The sequence below is a fragment of the Kogia breviceps genome, chromosome 4 (genome assembly GCF_026419965.1).
Source record: "Kogia breviceps isolate mKogBre1 chromosome 4, mKogBre1 haplotype 1, whole genome shotgun sequence".
NCBI lineage: Eukaryota > Metazoa > Chordata > Mammalia > Artiodactyla > Physeteridae > Kogia > Kogia breviceps.
This window is the reverse complement of record NC_081313.1, coordinates 21,739,277-21,758,422: the sequence shown is the minus strand read 5'-3', so window position 1 is coordinate 21,758,422 and position 19,146 is coordinate 21,739,277. Positions and strand designations below refer to the sequence as shown.

At 33.4% G+C, this 19,146-nt stretch overlaps 1 protein-coding gene across 1 annotated transcript in view; it reads left to right on the top strand.

Moving 5' to 3' along the window:
- Positions 1 to 19,146, top strand: part of CDH9 (cadherin 9) — a 127,886-nt gene that overhangs the window by 99,193 nt on the left and 9,547 nt on the right. Inside the window, exons 7-9 of the mRNA XM_059061040.2 lie at positions 628 to 881; positions 18,297 to 18,433; positions 18,930 to 19,051. Coding sequence (XP_058917023.1) covers positions 628 to 881; positions 18,297 to 18,433; positions 18,930 to 19,051 — 513 coding nt within the window. The remainder of the gene's footprint in view (positions 1 to 627; positions 882 to 18,296; positions 18,434 to 18,929; positions 19,052 to 19,146) is intronic.

Below are 19,146 nucleotides of genomic sequence, written 5' to 3'. Positions count from 1 at the left end.
TTAAAATATTTAAATTGTTAAGTGTGATGGTTTATTAAAATAGATGAAGCCTGAAGATGCTTGATTTTTAAAGCAGTGGAGGAGAATATTATAAAGCATTACACTGAATAATCAAGCTAAATATTGATTACTTTATATCACCCTAATTTCCCTGCTTTCATTCACGTCTTTGTTTCCACAGTGTTCAGATTAATAATTTATTTTCTTTTTAAAAGTTTTAGAACTGTAGGACTTAAGGAAGCAATTTATGTGAATGGTTTCTTAAATCTCAATTTTATGTTTCTGATTTTAAATTTTTATAACTTTAATAGTAATAATATAGTAATAAATAGCCTATGTATTTACTAGATAATACTTCATTTACCTACTACCAAAATGTAAAATGCATTACTAAGTGTGAATCAAGCTTAATGTGTATACTATTATATTGAATTACTCCTTATAAATGTATAAGGCAATAAAAAAATTTCCTAATTTATTTGTTATACCCATGAAGCAATAATTGGGAAAGTTATTTAACCAGAATTACTGGGACTATTAAGAGAGGTGGTTATTAAATTTTGAAATTGTCTTCCATTTTTATGTCTGCTATATTATACTAATTTTTCTTATTTTGTTTAACTTCAGAATTTAGATTATGAAAATAAAATGCTGTACACTTTAAAAGTGGATGCAAGTAACACTCACCCTGATCCACGATTCCTGTACCTGGGACCTTTCAAAGACACAGCTGTGGTCAAAATATCTGTGGAAGATACGGATGAGCCTCCTGTGTTCAGTAAAATTTTTTACTTGATAGAAGTAGATGAAGATGTAAAGGAAGGCAGCATCATTGGACAGGTTACAGCATATGACCCAGATGCCATGAACAATTTAATAAAGTAAGTATTCTGAGAAAACTTAAGTTTCAAGAAAAATGATAACCTCACTATTTATAAGCTGTGTGAAAAAAAAATGTACCATGTATGATCAAGTACAGTAATACAACCAAACACTTCCACAGCACAGACTTTTAGCTGGGCTGTCTTCTAAGTGCTCTGGATATATTATTTCATTTGACTCTTATCATATATTACAAGGTAGCTCCTATTATTATATTTTTCTGTAGATGATAAGGTACCAAACATTTAAATAAGTTGTCCAATAATTAGTCATTGGCAAATCTGGGTTTGAGGTTCAGGCTGTCTGGCTCCAGTGTCCATGATTCTAATCCCTTAGTTATTGATGTAATTCTTGTCTCATTGCCCTTCTTAGATAAATCATAGTTTGAATAATAAGATACCTAAACAAATACACTAGCAAAGAAGTTCTTCTAGAAAAGCTTAAGAGATACCTTGAAAATTGATGAAAAATGTCTTTTGAAAATAGTCCCTAGGCACATTTTACATCAAAATTTTTGAGAAGCAAAATATCAATTATATTCTATTAATAAGACAGATAATTGGTAAAATGAGTAATGATATTTGAGAACAGTAAAACCATTAAAAATTGGTACAGTATAGTACAGAATAGTGTAATACTTTCCCCAAATTTGAATATTGTATTAACCATTTAAAAATTTTCAAATATGCCAGAAACTATGCTTAAGGAGAATATAAATATAGTTGTGACATAAATGGATGAATAGGATGGGTGGATGAAGATGGGTAGGTATGTCGATGAAGACAAAAGAGACAGACAAATAATATATTGTCTGTTAATGTGTGGCTAGTAAAATGCCTAAAATTATGCTTTGTTTAAAATTTAATTTTTTATCCAACAAGGACCGACTGTATAGCACATGGAACTGTACTAAATATCTTGTAATAACCTGTAATGGAAGGGAATATAAAAAAAAGAATATATATATTTATGTGTATATATAACTGAATCATTTTGCTGTATACCTAAAACATAATATTGTAGTAAATAAACTATATTTCAATAAATTTTTTTATCAAATTTAATTTTTAATTGAGGAAAATAAATGGTTAAATATTTATTGGGAATGCCCAGATTTCCTGGAATTCATGTCATACCATCATACACAGAAAATCAGTGAGCACAATACTAAGTAATTATATAAGTATTAAATTTAGTTTAAGATGTAGTAACTATTCATGTTAATTTACAAAGCAACGTTTGTTGCACTAAATATACCCTAATTTATATTTAATTTGTTGGTCAATTAATATATTTTTAAAATAAAGTTTGTGAAATTTTAATCTGTAGTTAGTACTCAGAGTTTAGCTTGAAATATTTGGTTAGTTTTAGGTTAATTAGAATAGAATTCACTTAACTTTCTCTTTTAAATAAATGTTCAGGCTCAAATTATATATTTTGTATATTGTTAATTAATTTTAAAACATGACTTATAATGATACCAATGCATAAAAGATTTAACTGACACTTCTGTATCAGCATATATGAAATTAATTTAAAATTTTCATATTATATAAAACAAACTCCTAAAATGAAATGAATAAGTAATCTAGTTTTCCAGTGGTCTACACATATGTTCCAACATTTTTATATCCAAAATGTTTATTTATTTTTTACTGAAATTGAGTGTGGCTGATTGGTTTTGGCATCTCTTATATGTGCATTTATTTTTGTAAGTAACAAAAAGAAGTTTAAAGTGTTTCTGTGTTCTTTGCAATATTGAAATAGAAATAAATCACCACTTGTATTAAAAATGGATAAGGGACTGTCCATACCAATAGATTTAAATGCTCAGTAAGTATCTGTTCTTGATAGATTTTGCAATTTTCAAAAAATAGTAGTCAATGTCTTTTCGACTTCAATTGTGGCACCAGATTCATGACATGAGACAAATATTTTGCCTATCCTTTTCCTCTAAAAAATAATTGTTATCATTTATTGAGCCCTTGCTATGAGCTGGAAACTATCCAAAGAGCTTTATATTTATTAGATCATTTAAATCTCATCACAACATTATAAGGTGAGTACAACTGTTATCACCTACATTTAAACATTTTTTATTTTATATTGGAGCAAAGTTGATTAACAATGTTGTGTTAGTTTCAGTTGCACAGCAAAGTGACTCAGTTAGATATATTTATGTATCTATTATTTTTTCAAATTATTTTCCCATTTTGGTTATTACAGAACACTCAGCCGAGTTCCCTGTGCTGTACAGTAGGTCCTAGTTGATTATCTGAATACAGTAGTCAGGCTCACAGACTTAGAGAACGAACTTATGGTTAAACAGGGCGGAAGGGGGAGGGGGAGGGATAGATTGGCAGTTTGGAATTGACACGTACACCTACATTTTAAAAAAACATAAATTGAGATGCAAAGAGTTTAAGGAACTTTATTAAGGACACTGAACAAATAATTAGCAGACTGAGGTTCAAACTAATGATGATCTGAATGCACAGTCAATTCTTTAGCAGATATATTATGCTTTCTTACTGACCTAATTATTAATTAGAGATAATATTGCTTCACATTCATAAACTGCTTTGACTGACCTCAGTGGTTCAAAGCAAAGCCTCAAGGACAAAATTATACAAAAAGCAAAATATGGCTTTCGTCCCTCAGAATTTGGTCTAGTTTTTCATTTTTTCCATTTCCCACAATAGGAAATTTCTTTTTTTTCCTTCCAGTTTTATTGAGATATAATTGACATATAGCATTGTAAAAGTTTAAGGTATACAGCATAATGATTTGATGTGCATACATCATGAAATGATTACCACAATAAGTTTAGTGAGAATCTATCATCTCATATAGATACAAAGTTAAAGAAACAGAATTTTTTTTTCCTTCTGAAGAGAACACTTAGGATTTACTCTTTAACAACTTCTATATATAACATACAGCAGTGTTAATTATATTTATCATGTTGTATATTATATCAATATCACTAGTACTTACATATAACTGAAAATTTGTACCTTTTGGCTGCCTTCATCCAATTCTCCCTCCACCTACCCTGGTAACCACAAATATGATCTTTCTTTATGAGTTTGTTTTTGAAGTATAATTGTCTTACAACACTATGTTTTTTCCTGTTGTGCAACACAGTAATTCAAAATGTCTATACATTTCAAAATGATCACCATGGTAAGTCTAGCTGCCATCTGCCACTTTACAAAAGTATTACATAGTTATTAACTGTATTCCCCACACTATACATTTCATACCTATGGCTCATTTATTTGCCAAGTAGAAGTTTGTACCTCTTAATCTCCCTCACCTATTTCTTTCCTCCCCTATACCTTCCCCTCTGGAAATTATCTGTTCTCTTTATCTATAACTGTTTCTGTTTTATGTTTGATCATTTGTTTTGCTTTTTAGATTTCACATACAAGCAAAATCATACAGTATGTGTCTTTCTCTGTCTGCCTTATTTACTCTAGATCCATCCATGCTCTCACAAATGGCATAATTTCATTCTTCTGATGGCTAAGTAATATTCTATTGTGTATATATGCATATATACCACATCTTCTTTATCCATTCATTTATCACTGGGCACTTAGGTTGCTTCCATATCTTGGATATTGTAAATAATGCTGCAATAAACATAGGGGTGCATATATCTTTTCTAATGAGTGTTTTCTTTTTCTTTGGATAAATACTCAGGTGGAATTGCTGGATCATATGGTAGTTTGGTTTTAATAGTTTTGATGAATCTCCATACTGTTTTCCATATCGGCTGCACCAATTTATGTTCCAACAGTGCATGAGGGTTCCCTTTTGTGCACATCCTGTCAACCTTTTTTGTTTGTCTTTTGATAATAGCATTATGACAGTTGTGAGGTGATATCTCATTGTGGTTTTGATTTGCATTTCTCTGATGATGAGTGATGTTGAGCATCTTTTCAAGTGCCTGTTCACCATCTATATGTTTTTGAAAACACGTCTATTCAGAACCTCTGCCCATTTTTTAAACAGGTTGTTTGGTTTTTGTATATTTTGGCTATTAACCACTTATTGGATCTATTTTGGCTATTAACCACTTATTGGATCTATCATTTGAAAATATCTTCTCCCATTCAGTAGGCAGACATTTCATTTTGTTGATTGTTTCTTTCACTGGGCAAAAACTTTTTAGTTTGATTAAGTCCCATTTATTTATTTTTGCTTTTGTTTCCCTTGCCTGAGTAGATATATCCAAAAAATATTACTAAGACCAATGTCAAAGAGCTTATTGCCCATTCTTTAAGAACTTTTATGGTTGCAGTTCTTACATTTAAGTCTTTAATCCATTTTAAATTTATTTTTATGCATGGTGTGAAAAAGTAGTCCAGTTTGATTCTCCTACATGTATCTGTCCAGTTTTCCCACAACCACTCATTGAAGAGACTGTCTCTTCTCCATTGTATATTCTTGCCTCCTTTGTGGTAGATTAATTGCCCATGTAAGTGCAGGTTCACTTCCAGGCTCTCTATTCTGGTCCTATGATTTATGTGTCTGTTTTAGTACCATGCTGTTTGAGTACCATGATGTTTTGATTACTGTAGCTTTGTAGTAGAGTTTGAAATCAGAGCTCATGATACCTCCAGCTTCGTTCCTCTTTCTCAAGAATGTTTTGGCTATTCAGGGTCTTTTGTGTTTCATACAAATTTTAGAATTATTTGTTCTAGTTCTGTGAGAAATGACTTTGGTATTTTGATAGGGATTGCACTGATTCTGTAGGTTACCTTAGGGAATATGGATATTTTATATACATTATACACAAAACTGATTCTTATAATCCATGAACATGGTATATCTTTTCATCTGTTTGTGTATTCTTCAATTTCTTTCATCAGTGTTGCATAGTTTAGCAAGTACAGGTCCTTAACCTCTTTAGTTAGATTTATTCCTATGTATTTTATTCTTTTTGATGTGATTGTAAATGGTATTGTTTTCTTAATTTCTCTTTCTGATAGTTCATTTTTAGTGTCTAGAAATACAGATTTCTGTATATTATCAATAATGTTGTATCTTCCAACTTTACCAAATTATTGATGAGTTCTAGTATGTTTTTGGTGGCATCTTTAGGATTTTCTAAGTGTAGTATCATGTCATCTGAAAACAGTGACAGTTTTTATTCTTTCTTTCTAATTTGGATGACTTTTTCTTTTTCTTGTCTGACTGCGGTGGCTAGGACTTCCAAAACCATGTTGAATAAAAGTGGTGAAAGTGTGTATCCAGGTCTTGTTACTGATTTTAGAGAAACTCTTTCAGCTTTTAAACACTGAGTATGATTTTAGCTGTGGGCTTGTAATATATGGCCTTTATTATGTTGAGGTATATTCCATCTATACCCACTTTGTGGAGAGTTTTTATCTTACATAAATGAATGCTGAATTTTGTCAAAAGCTTTTTCTGCATCTATTAAAAGATCATATGATTTGTATTCTTCAATTTGTTAATGTGGTATATCACATTGATTTGCAAATATTGAACCATCCTTTCTTCCCTGGGATAAACCCCATTTGATCATGGAGTATGAATCTTTTAATGTATTGTCGAATTCATTTTGCTAACATTTTGTTATGGATTCTTGCATCTACATTCATCAGTGGTATAGGCTTATAATTTTTTTGTGTTATCTTCATCTGGTTTTAGTATCAGGATGATGCTGACCTCTTAGTATGAGTTTGGAAGCATTCATTCCTTTTTAATTTTTTGGAATATAGTTTGAGGGATTGGTGTTAACTCTTCTATAAATGTTTGGTAGCATTCATCTGGGAAAATATCTGGTCCTGGATTTCTGTTTGTTGGTATTTTTTAAAAAATTACTGATTCAATTTTATTACTGGTAATAATAATTTTCTATTTCTTCCTGGTTCAATCTTGGGAGGTTGCACATTTCTAAGAATTTGTCCATTTCTTCTAGGTTGTCCATTTTCTTGGTGTATCATTGTTCATAGTAATCTTTTATGATCCTTTGTATTTCTGTGGTGTAGGTTGTAACTTCTTTTTTCATTTCTGATTTTGTTAATGTGGGCCCTCTCTCTTTCTTCTTAATGAGTCTGGCTACAAGTTTAACAATTTTGTTTATCTTTACCAAGAATCAGCTCCTAGTTTTATTAATCTTTCCTATTGTGCTTTTTGGTTTGTTTTTTTTTTGTTTTTTTTTTTTTGGTCTCTATTTCATTTATTTCTGCTCTTATCTTTATAACTGCTTTCCTTCTACTAACTTTCGATTTTTTTCTTTCTTCTTTTCCTAGTTCCTTTATATGTAAAGTTAGGTTGTTTCTTTGAGGTTTTTCTTGTTTCCTGAGATAGGCTTTTGTTGCTATAAACTTCCCTCTTAGACCTGTTTTTGCTGTATCCCAAAGGTTTTGAGTCATTATGTTTTTTTCACTTAGTCCATTTACATTTAAAGTAATTGTTGATAGGTAAGTACCTATTGCCATTTCGTTAAATGTTTAGGGGTAGTTTTATAGTTCTTTTTTGTTCCTTCTTCTTTTTCTCTTCTCCCTTTTGATTTGATGGCTGCCTTTAGTGTTTTGCTTGGATTCCTTTCTCATTTGCATGTATGTATCTGCTATAGATGTTTGAGTGGTATCAGGATGATGCTGGCCTCTTGGTATGAGTTCAGAATTATTCATTCTTCTTTAAATGTTTTGAATAATTTGAGAAGGATAGGTATCAACTCTTCTATAAATGTTTGGTAGAATTCATCTGTGAAGACATCTGGTCCTGAACTTTCATTTGTTGAGAGTTACCGTGAGGCTGTTGTTACCATGAGGTTTATATATAGCCATCCACATACATATGATTATTTTAAGTTTCAGATCTCTTAAACTCAAACAGATTTTAACAACCCTGCATTTTTACTCCCCAGCCCCACTCCACATTTACTGTTTTGACATATTTTACATCTTTTTGTTCTGTGTATCCCTTATTTATTGTATATATAGATGATTTTACTGCTTTGGTCTTTTAACCTTCCTACTAGTTTCATACATCAGTGATTTACCATCTTTACTGTATACGTGTCTTTACAAATGAGATTTTTCCTTTTGTAATTTTCTATTTCTAGTTCTGCTTTTCTTTTTTACTCAGAGAAATCCTTTTTCTTTAAATTTGGTTTGGTGGTGCTGAACTCTTTAGTTTTTGCTTGTAAAACTTTTGATATCTCCATCAAATCTGAATGAAACCTTGCCTGGGAGAGTATTATTGCTTGTAGGTTTTTCCCTTTTCATCGCTTTAAATATACTGTGTCACTCCCTTCTGGCCTGTGTAGTAACTGCTGAAAAGCTGACTGATAGCCTCATGGGAATTCCCTTGTACATAATTTGTGGCTTTTCCCTTGCTGCTTTTAATATTCTCCCTTTAACTTTTGTAATTTAGTTACAATATATCTTGGTGTGGTCCTCTTTGGGTTGATCTTGTTTTGGACTCTGCTTCTTGGCCTGAATGCCTGTTTCCTTTCTCAGGGAAGTTTTCTGCTACAATGTCTTCAAATATGTTCTCTGCCCCTTTCTCTCCTCCTTCTGGACCCCAAAATGTGAATCTTAGTATGCTTAATGTTGTACTAGAGGTCTCTTAAATTGTCCTCCTTTATTTACTTTTTTACTTTTTGCTGTTCAGCTTCAGTGATTTCCACCACTCTGTCTTCCTCTAGCTTGCTGATCTGTTCTTCCGTATCATCTAATCTGTTGATTCATTCTGGTCTATTTTTTATTTCAGTTACTGTATTCTTCATGTATTTTGGTTCTTCTTTATATTTTCTTAACTCTGTTAAAATCTTCTAACTTGTCACTTTGTTCGTCCAATCTTCTCCCAAGTTCTTTGAACATTTTTATGATTATTACCTTGAACTCTTTATTGTGTTGATCGCTTCTCTCCACTTCACTGACTCCTTTTTGTGGGGTATTAACTTGTTCCTTCATTTGGAACGTATTGGTCTGTCACCTCATTTTGTCTAATTTGCTGTTTTTATTTCTATGTATTTGGTAGGTTGGTTACATTTCCTGACCCTGGAAGTGACCTTTTGTAGTAGATATCCCATGTGCCCCAGCAGTGCACTCCCCTCTGGTCACCAGAGCTATATCCTCTACGGATGCCCTCATGTGGCCTGCATGGTTCTTCTGTTGAGGCAAATTGAGTATTGCAGATGGTCTGGTAGGAGTGGCTGGCCACAGGTCTAGTTGGTTACCAGGCCCTGCCTTGTGTGGAGGCTGCAGGCTGCTGGGTCTCAAGGGGCAGGTTGACATGGTAGCTGACTCTGGGGCCCCAGATATGCCAGGGCTATTACTGGTCCACAGGTGGGCAGAGTTGGTGACCATGGTGATTGTGGGGCCAGGGGTCCTGAATTTAATGTCAGCCTGTTGTTGGACAGGGCCAGGTCCCGGGGGATCCCTGAACTGGTGTCTGCCCACGAGTGGGTCATGTTGGGTACTGTGGCTAGTTCTGGGCACTAGTGGCAGAGCTGGGTCTTGGAGTCTCTGGTTTCATGGACCAGGGGCCCCAGAGTTGGTGCCAGCCTTCTGGGGGTAGGGATGGCCCAGGGAGTTCTGGGGCTTGTGCCTGCCCACTGGTTGATGAGGCTGGCCCTAGGGCAAGTGCCAGCCCACTGGTGGGTGGAGCATATTAGTACACCTATTAAAATATCCCCAAAACCTTCCCCCAGAGTTTCCTAATTCCCCTTTGTAATACTTCCCTCCCAAACATCCTGGAACAAAACCCTGTTCCCAGGCAAACACTGAACTACTTTATGGCAATATAGATCAAATCTGTTTGGATTTTCTTGACTTTATACAAATGAAATCAGACAGTATTTATTCTCTTCTGTCCAACTTCTTTCATTTAGCATAACTATCTTGAGATTTTCCATATCGTTGTGTGCATTAATAGTTTAATTTTCTAATTGCTGAATAGTATTCCAAAGTGTGGAAATACCACAATTTACTTATCTGTTCACTTATTCATTGATATTTTGAGTTGTTTCAAATACTTGGATATTATAATACATTTATACACATTTGTATATAAGTACATCTACAGATATTTGTGTATCAGTATTTGTATAGTTACATGCATTCACTTTTCTAGAGTAAATATCTAGGAGGATTATGATTGGAACATGTGGTGGTTATATGTTTAACTTTTAAAGTGGTTATACAATTTTACATTCTTATCAGCATGTGTGATGGTTCCAATTTCTCTACATCCTCACCAACGCTTGGCACTGTCAACTATTTTAATTTTAGCCATTCTAATAGATGTATATTAATATCTCCATTATCTTTATGGCTAATGATGTTGAACATTTTTTTCATATGTTTACATGTCACCAATATATGTTTTTTGATGAAGTGTTTATTCAAAATTTGCCTAAATTTTACTGGGTTATATCTCTGTTATTGATTTGAAGACACACACACATACATACATACATACACACACACACACACACACATTGGATACAAGTCCTTTATCAGATATATTATTTGCAAATATATTCTCCCCAAGTCAGTGGATTGTGTATCCATTCCCTTAAAGTGACTTTCAAAAAGCAAAAATTCTCAATTTTAATAAAATCCAGTTTATTAACTTTTAAATTTATGGATGAAGCTTTAAGTGTCTTATATAGGAAGCATCTGCCTAATCTCAAAATTCTCATTCTATTTTTTTTCATGTAGATTTATTGCTTTTAGTCATATTTATATCTATGATTCATTTTAAGTTAATTTTTATATGGTGTGAGTTATGGATCAAAGATTTTTTTCTTTTTGTATATGGATGTTTACATTGGAAATGCAATGTTTCCTGCACCATTGGTTGAAAAGATTATACTTTTCACTGAATAAACTTTGTACATTTGTCAAAACTCAACTGTTTATATAAGTATGAAACTAACTCTGGTCTCTCTCTTCTATTCCAATTATATATTTATCTATGTTGACAAAAATGGCACACTGTTGTATAGCTTTATAAAAAAAGTCTTTAAATTAGGTAGTATTCGTCATTTAACTTTTTTTTTTCTACATGAAGTTGCTTGGTAATTCTAGGCCCTTTACATTTTCATATATCAAGTGCTGTAAAAGAGTCTCCTGAAATTTTCATTGGGATTGTGTTGAGTCCTTTGATCAATGTAGGCAGAACTGATAACTTAATGATATTGAACATATTAATCCATATACAATGTGCATTTCTCCACTCATGGAGGGTTTCTTCAGCCATTGTTTTGTGGTTTTATGTCTACATATCAAGAACATATTTTATATTTTTTGTTGCTTTATTGCTCTGGCAAGAACCTCCAGGACAATGCTAAATAGAAGTGATAAGAAGAGAAGTCCTTTCCTTCCTCCTTGTCATATGAAGAAATTAGCTTTTCATTATTAAGTATGATGCTGTTAGTCTATTTCTGCTTTTGTATTTAAAATATGTTCCTTATAGAATCACATAGCTGTTTTGCTTTATTGCACAATGTAACATTCTGTTCCTTTTAATTGTGATGCTTAGACCATGTATATTTAATGTGATTACTAATATTATTAAGTTTAATTTATCATCTTACTATTTGTTTTCTTATTGCTCAATCTTTCCTTTGTTTCATCTTTCTTATTTTCTGCTTTCTTTGGATTAATACTGTATTTTATTTTGCATTCCTTTTTATTTCCTTTTTTTATGTTATCACTCTTTTTCTTTTTTTTTTTTTGCTGGGTATAAATTTTGTTGTTGTTGTTGTTGTTGTTGTTTTGTTTTGGTTTTTTCCAGTACGCGACCTCTCACTGTTGTGGCCTCTCCCATTGTGGAGCACAGGCTCCGGATGCGGAGGCCCAGCAGCCATGGCTCACGGGCCCAGCCGTTCCTCAGTATGTGGGATCTTCCCGGACCAGGGCACGAACCCATATCCCCTGCATCGGCAGGCGGACTCTCAACCACTGCACCACCAGGGAAGCCCTGGGTATAGAATTTAGATTGAGGGTAGTTTTTTTTTTTTTTCTTTTCTAGCTCTATAGTAAAGAGTTTTCACTGCCTTTATGTTTATTTTTCTCTTTGTAACTTAGTTGTTCCTTAGGATGCATTTAAATTTTGTCACTGGTTTTAAGCAATTTGATTATGATGTGATTTTCTATAACATGCTTCATATATTTTGTACTTGAAGTTTATTAAGCTTCTTGGATCTGTGAGTTTATGACTTTTCTCAAACTTGGAAAACTCTTCAACCACTGTTTCTTCAATAATTTTACCCTACCCTCCTCTCTTTCAGATCATTTAATTTTAATTATGTTAGGTGTCTTGAAAGTGTAACACAGCTCACTGGTGCTCTATTTTTTAATCCCCCCACCTTAATAATTTTAAATATTTCCCATTCATCTTCATTTACAAGTTTACTATTTTGTTTCCTGTAATATCTAACCTGCTTTAATTCCATCAGAGTATAATTTTCAACTCACAGACTGTAGTTTCTCCTCTAGAAGTTCTATGAAAGACATATCTATATCTATTTATCTATCTATATTATTTCCTTAACCTTTGCTCTAGTTAAATATATAGAATGCATTTTAAATAACCTTTTAAATATCACTGTCAGCTAATTCTGTCAACTGTGTCATTTCTGGGTTAGTTTCAATTGACAGATTTTTCTTTGCAGTCACAATTCCCATTTTTGCTTACCTGTGATTTTTGACTGCATGACAAATACTGTGTTTATGCTGTGTTAACTGTGTGATAGCTTTGCATTTCTATAAATATTATTGAGCTGTGTTCAGATGTGTGGCTAAGTTACTTGAAACAGCTTAAATCTTTTGGCCCTTGCTTTAGCAGCTCTTTGTCTAGATCTAAGTTTGCCCCATAAATCAAGTAAGACATTTCTGAGATTCTACCAAAGCCCCATGAGTTATGAGTTTTCTACTTTGGCTGATGGGAAGTAGACTATTTCCAGACACTTGCCAGTTCAATTTTGCTCCCTCTGGCCCTTATAATTGGTTACATCTATGGCTTCATTTTATCTGCTCTCATGCATGTTCTGATTAGCACTCAGCTGAAGAGTTGAGCAGGATCCTCTTCATATTTCTGTGGCTCTCTCTCTGTGAAGCTCTATCCTATGAAGTCCTCTGCCCAGCAAATTCTACCCACCTTGGTCTCCCTGGACTTTCAGCATTATCTCCTGAATTCAAGGGATTGACAGGCTCCATCTGGGCTCCCACTTCCTGCATTATTGTTTAGAAACCCTCCCAGGCAGCAGCCAGTTTTGAGGATCACATCATTTCTTCCTCTTTTCTCAGGAATTACCCTCTCTGTCTCCTGGTATCTAACGCTCCAAAAATAATTGTTTCATATATTTTATTTGGATTTTAGTGGGTTTTGGCAGGGTGTGTGTGTGTGTGTGTGTGTGTGTGTGTGGTAAATCCAGCCCCTGTCATTTTATATTTGAAGAGGACATTCAAAATATCATTTTGAACATGTTTTTGATAATATAGTTGTAGCCATTCATTTTAGAAAAAATGGATTGCATAGGTAATTTTGTAGCAAATAAGACATCTATAATTCTCTCCTCAGTAGATACTCCAGTGCTATTTATTCTACTTCCATCAAGTATTTCAACTTTTTTTTTTTTTTTTTCGGTATGCGGGCCTCTCACTGCTGTGGCCTCTCCCGTTGCGGAGCACAGGCTCCGGAAGCACAGGCTCAGCAGCCATGGCTCACAGGCCCAGCTGCTCCGTGGCATGTGGCACCCCCCCAGACTGGGGCATGAACCCACGTCCCCTGCATCGGCAGGTGGACTCAACCACTGCGCCACCAGGGAAGCCCCACATATTTCATCTTTTAAACAGTTTATCAATCTCCTATTTTTTAATTAAGTAGAGCTTATATAATATATATGGGTTTATGTATTTTACAAATTGTGAATATGTGCTAATGTCATTACAGTTCTTGATAAACTTCTATTGTATAGATAACATACTATCATGTAGGTAATCCATCACTGATGAAAATTTAGATTGTTTGGAGATATGCATCTGATAATTTCCTCATGATACAATTTTAGGAGAAAAATTTCTTGATCAGAGACTGATAGCAAAACTTGCAACCTTGCTTTATGGTATATAAAAGTGGCTGATACCATTTTAAGTCCATAGCTCTTCCAGAAATATTTACTTTTTATAGGGTACTCAAGTCTTGAAAAAAACAGTGAGCAGTAGTTTTACTTGTAAAATCTCAAGAATTATGACAAAGGGATGAAAAATATTTGGAGAAGAAATGAATCTGAAATTATGTTCCTAAAACTATACTGTCAAGTCTGACAAAATATAAGGCCATGCCTGAAAATATAACATTAGGCTGATTCCTGTTAGCATAACAATGTATGCAAAAAAAGCTTTAGATATTCAATTATAGTGTGAAAAAGTAGCAATAATTCAACAAAGAGAAATTATAATATTTAACTCTTTCCGTTTGCTCTGATAGCATTTAGAAGGATGACTGATCCCCAGAGCAGAAATAGGCTATGATAAACATGATGGAACATTTTCCAGGGAAAGTTTGGGAAGTAATTCTCACCCACCAGTAAATCTGTTCATCAAACATATTTTCTGAAATACATCTGCCACTTGCAACATAAGATTATGGTTACAATTAGCAACTGTTGTCAGCTCCGCTTCACCTCATTAGTAATCATGGATCTCCTAAGTTATAGGGTTGATTATAGCTTTACAGGTTCTGAAAGAACATGTTGTCTCATTTCACACCAATTTTATGCTCAACATATTTAAAGGTTCAACGAATTTTAGAAGAAATCAGTTCTACCGCAGTCAAATAGAGAAGTAAATACAAAACAAACTTGCTGGTGAGAAATTTAGTTATGTCACCATAAAATGTACATGATTCCACCATAAACTGGAATAAGTGCCTTCATATGTAACAGTACTTCTTTAATATTTGCTTGATTTTAATATGTCAATAATATTTGGAAAAAAATAAACTTTGAACTATTTGTTCAAGCAGTATAGCCATTCTCAAGGAAGGTTTCATAGTTTGTAGCTAGAAAACACATTTCTGGAAAGCAGTAGCTGGAAAGGAATGAACAAACTCATATCCTCATTTTATTGACTTAGTGGAAGATGTACCTGGAATTCAGGAAAGGAAAAGGAATACTATCTTTGATGTATTCCTACATATTACTGATTTGTTCTGGTCTAATTTAATTTACATGTTTTTTTGTAGTAGGTGAAAATATAGGGATCTTCTATGTGTTTGATTCTTAATAGTAGAGCTTAAAAAACAAACAAACAAACAAACTAGAACCAGAGTTCAGCTTCCAAGTGTCAGCTCACTTGTAATCTTTTTACCTTGTTATTTTTGCTATGTGATTGGCTCCTGTTTCTGCAAAAGGTGTTCATTCAAAAAATTATGCCAATCATCTTTTTAAAAACTTACTGTTCTAAATTCAAATATAACGAGATCAATAAAGCATTGTTTTAATAAGCCATCTGCTGGGACACAGAGACCGTTTTGTCTCGCGTTATGTGTTTATCAGCCTTTTTTTGGTCATTTGTTGTAATCCAGTGTACTTATTATTAATAGGTAAACCAGAACATCCTATCCTGTGTTGAAAATAGAGCAATGGCTGCTAAGTAAATGAAAATTATCTCTAGGCTTTGAAAAACTGCAAGACATCATTTGCAGTGGGGCAAATTTATAAATACAGATCTGGAAGTTTGCAGTGTTAATGTTAAAGTGAACTATTTATAAATCATTGAAGTGACTCTCCTCCATGAATTCTTAACTTGAAAACACTGCTTTTCAAGGTTGAACCTAAGAGTAGGGCAGCCAGAAACAAAGACCTATTTTGATCCCACATAAGCTGAATGTGAGTCAAAGCTAGATTTGTATAATGTTAGAATTGTTAACTATTACTCAATCATAGAAATCTCCATGCTAATCTCTAGGGCATGTAGAAATGGGTAAAAAGCGATTTTTATTTTACTTCTGATGTTTGATGCAAGTGATAGGAAGGAATCCAAAATCTATTCAGCGATACACAGATAATGGTTAACTATTGACCTTTCCAACAATGGAGATAAATATATACAGGTGAATATTATGAATTGAGATTCATTCAACACATAGATGTGGTTATGCTCTTTTATTTTCTTTCTTTGTGTTCCTTTTAGGATTATTTGTATTCATAAGCAGAATTTGGTGTAAGTACTTTAGGAAAAAAAACATTTTTTAAATGTTTCAATGTTTAATATTTAAATGTTCCAATGTTTCTCAGACCACATTAGGAACTAAACTGTAGGAGGACTGAAACCTAGACATAGGAAACACTCTATTATCTTTTGTCTTAGCACTATTTAAGCAATAAAAATTAAAAAGAGAATATTTCATATGACTTTTATTCTTGGTCTTAGTACATTAATGAGTATTTAAAAAAATAACTATCTCAGATCCTTGTCTGACAATGAATGCTTAGTTAAAACTCAACATAACGGGCTTCCCTGGTGGCGCAGTTGTTGAGAGTCCGCCTGCCGATGCAGGGGACACGGGTTCGTGCCCTGGTCCGGGAAGATCCCACATGCCGCGGAGCGGCTGGGCCCGTGAGGCATGGCCGCTGAGCCTGCGTGTCCGGAGCCTGTGCTCCGCAACGGGAGAGGCCACACAGTGAGAGGCCTGCGTACCGCAAAAAAAAAAAAAAAAAAAAACCAAAACTCAACATAACTTTTGCTTCTAGGAAATATATACACTACTATGCATTTTTATATAATTATTTTTACATTTAGGTTTAAAATTTTTATCTATTTACTTAGGATTTCCCACTGCAGAAGGATAGTTACTCTTGGGCAGTGACCATATGTCACATGAGTTTTTTTTAAAAAAATCCCCCAATTTACAATCATAATTATTGCAAAAATAAGGGAATACTACCATTTCCATGTAGCTCTATTGTACACTGCACAACACTTCCAAAGGATAACAAGGTGACTGTCCTGGTTTCATATTTTGGGAATCTGAGACCAACTATGCCAAGATTTTAGCTATTTTATCTTTGAGATGAAATCTAATATATATACATATAATATGTATATTTTCCACATGCCCAAATACTCACTTTGAAGCAGTATTTGTGAGTTTGAAACAATAATTTTACAAAATTTAGCAGAAAGTAAATTAGGTAAGCTCATCATATACTATATTGTTAACATTTTTGAAATGTGAGTTTACTAATGGATCCCTTAAGTTAAGCACAGTCCTTATAATAATGGACTAAGTCACATGTTCTTTATTAAAATAACCCAAAGAAATCATCGAATTTAGATAAATGTATTTTTATCTAATTTTTTAAAATTGCCAATGTTTCACAATGTTTAGAAACCTAAATGTCTATTTTTTGTCTAAGTCGGTGCCTGATCGTGGATATATTTTGGATTTATAATGGGAGTTGTTAATTCCCTAATTCACCAGATTAAAAGGGAGTTCATTTGCTAAGTGTCTTTAATAGAGACCTAGAAAAATGAGGATGCCACCAGATGCTGATTAGTCTGTTAGTTCTCTGTCATTGTTGCTCCTTTGGCTGTCCTTATTCTAACCAGTTTATCCCATGGTCTTAACCTTGCTATACAAAGACTTATCTATGGACTTTACAACATGGGATTCACCTAAGAGTTTTTTAGAAATGCAGAATAACAGTTCCCACACTAGACTTACTGAATCAGAATCTGTTTTTTTCCAAGATCCCCATGTGGGGATCTTGTGTGTTTGAGACACACTTAGATTCCTACATGGCTCAATTAAACACTCAGCAGCAGAAATCTCAAACATGCAAAAATGCAAGCTAGTACATCTGTGGTTCTTTGTCATTTCAGTTTTTATTTGGAAAAGGCTAAAGGGAGAGACTGTCAGCTGAAATGACCTTTGAATAGAGAACCATTCAAGAGCCATGTATTTTACAACAGCCTCTGCATATTCACTTATAAGGACTCTGTGGACACATGTTTTTATGTGTTATTTTCAACATAATTTCAGTTTATCCAATGCAATTGACTCTATCAACTTTAATATGACTTTAATACGTCTCAAGCACTGCAATAGGTCTATGATAGGATAAATTAATCAAGTGACAATTAAAAACTCACTTAAAAGCTGCCACAAGGATTCATGAGTATAACTAAGGACTCTGAAGTACACATAATCATAGAATAGTAATAATGAAAACAGCCAACTACATCAAATTATCTAAATGACAATTACATTAAATGAAAATTCAAGAAAATTATCGGTATTTTACTTGTCATATTTATCAGTCCATCGTGTGAACTGCCTATAACTTTAAGAAATGGTAGATGAATTAATAATTTTAAAACAATGCCTGGAATTATGAGTCTCTTTTCTGCTAGATACTCTGTTGATCGGCATTCGGATATGGACCGGATTTTCAGTATTCACTCAGAAAATGGTTCTATTTTCACTTTGAAGCCTCTTGACCGGGAGTCAACCCCTTGGCATAACATCACCATTACAGCCACAGAGATAAGTAAGTTGGAAATACATCCACCCGAACACACCGTTTTTCACCAAAGTAGTAAAATAATAGCATTAAGTAGACTCTTTTACTTGAGTGGAATGAATTTCCACTCTTGCTGAATGAATTCGCTCAGCAAGAGCTGAGAGAAATGATTTAGAGTGTGTTGGATGTTTAAATTACTTTAATTATTATCATATTCATTTTATTTTAAACTTGATTTTCTTTTACATTTTACTGTAGGATAAAAATATAATCTAACCTCATAAAAATAATTAATCAGTCTAAGAAAATTATCTCTTACAAATAATATTCACTCTCAATTATATTCTCCTCTTTCTATCATGCTCTTCATCTGAACCGTGTAAGAAAGCTGATATATCCATCAGCAATTCAATCAAGAAGTGAACACCCCAGAAATGATCTGTTGCTAAGTTACAAATGGGGCAAACAATATCACTACTACTCTGTAAATGAGACTGAAATCTTACACATGTTCTCATTGCAGATAACTCAAAACAAAGTAGCCGCATTCCTGTTTTCATCAGAATTCTAGATATAAATGACCATGCTCCAGAATTTGCCATGTACTATGAAACATTTGTCTGTGAAAATGCAAAACCTGGGCAGGTAAGTTATTATAAACTTAAAAAATATTTTCTCTTCACAAAGGCAGATGACACTGCATTAATTTACTTGCATTTTTTTTTCATGCAAACTGTTGT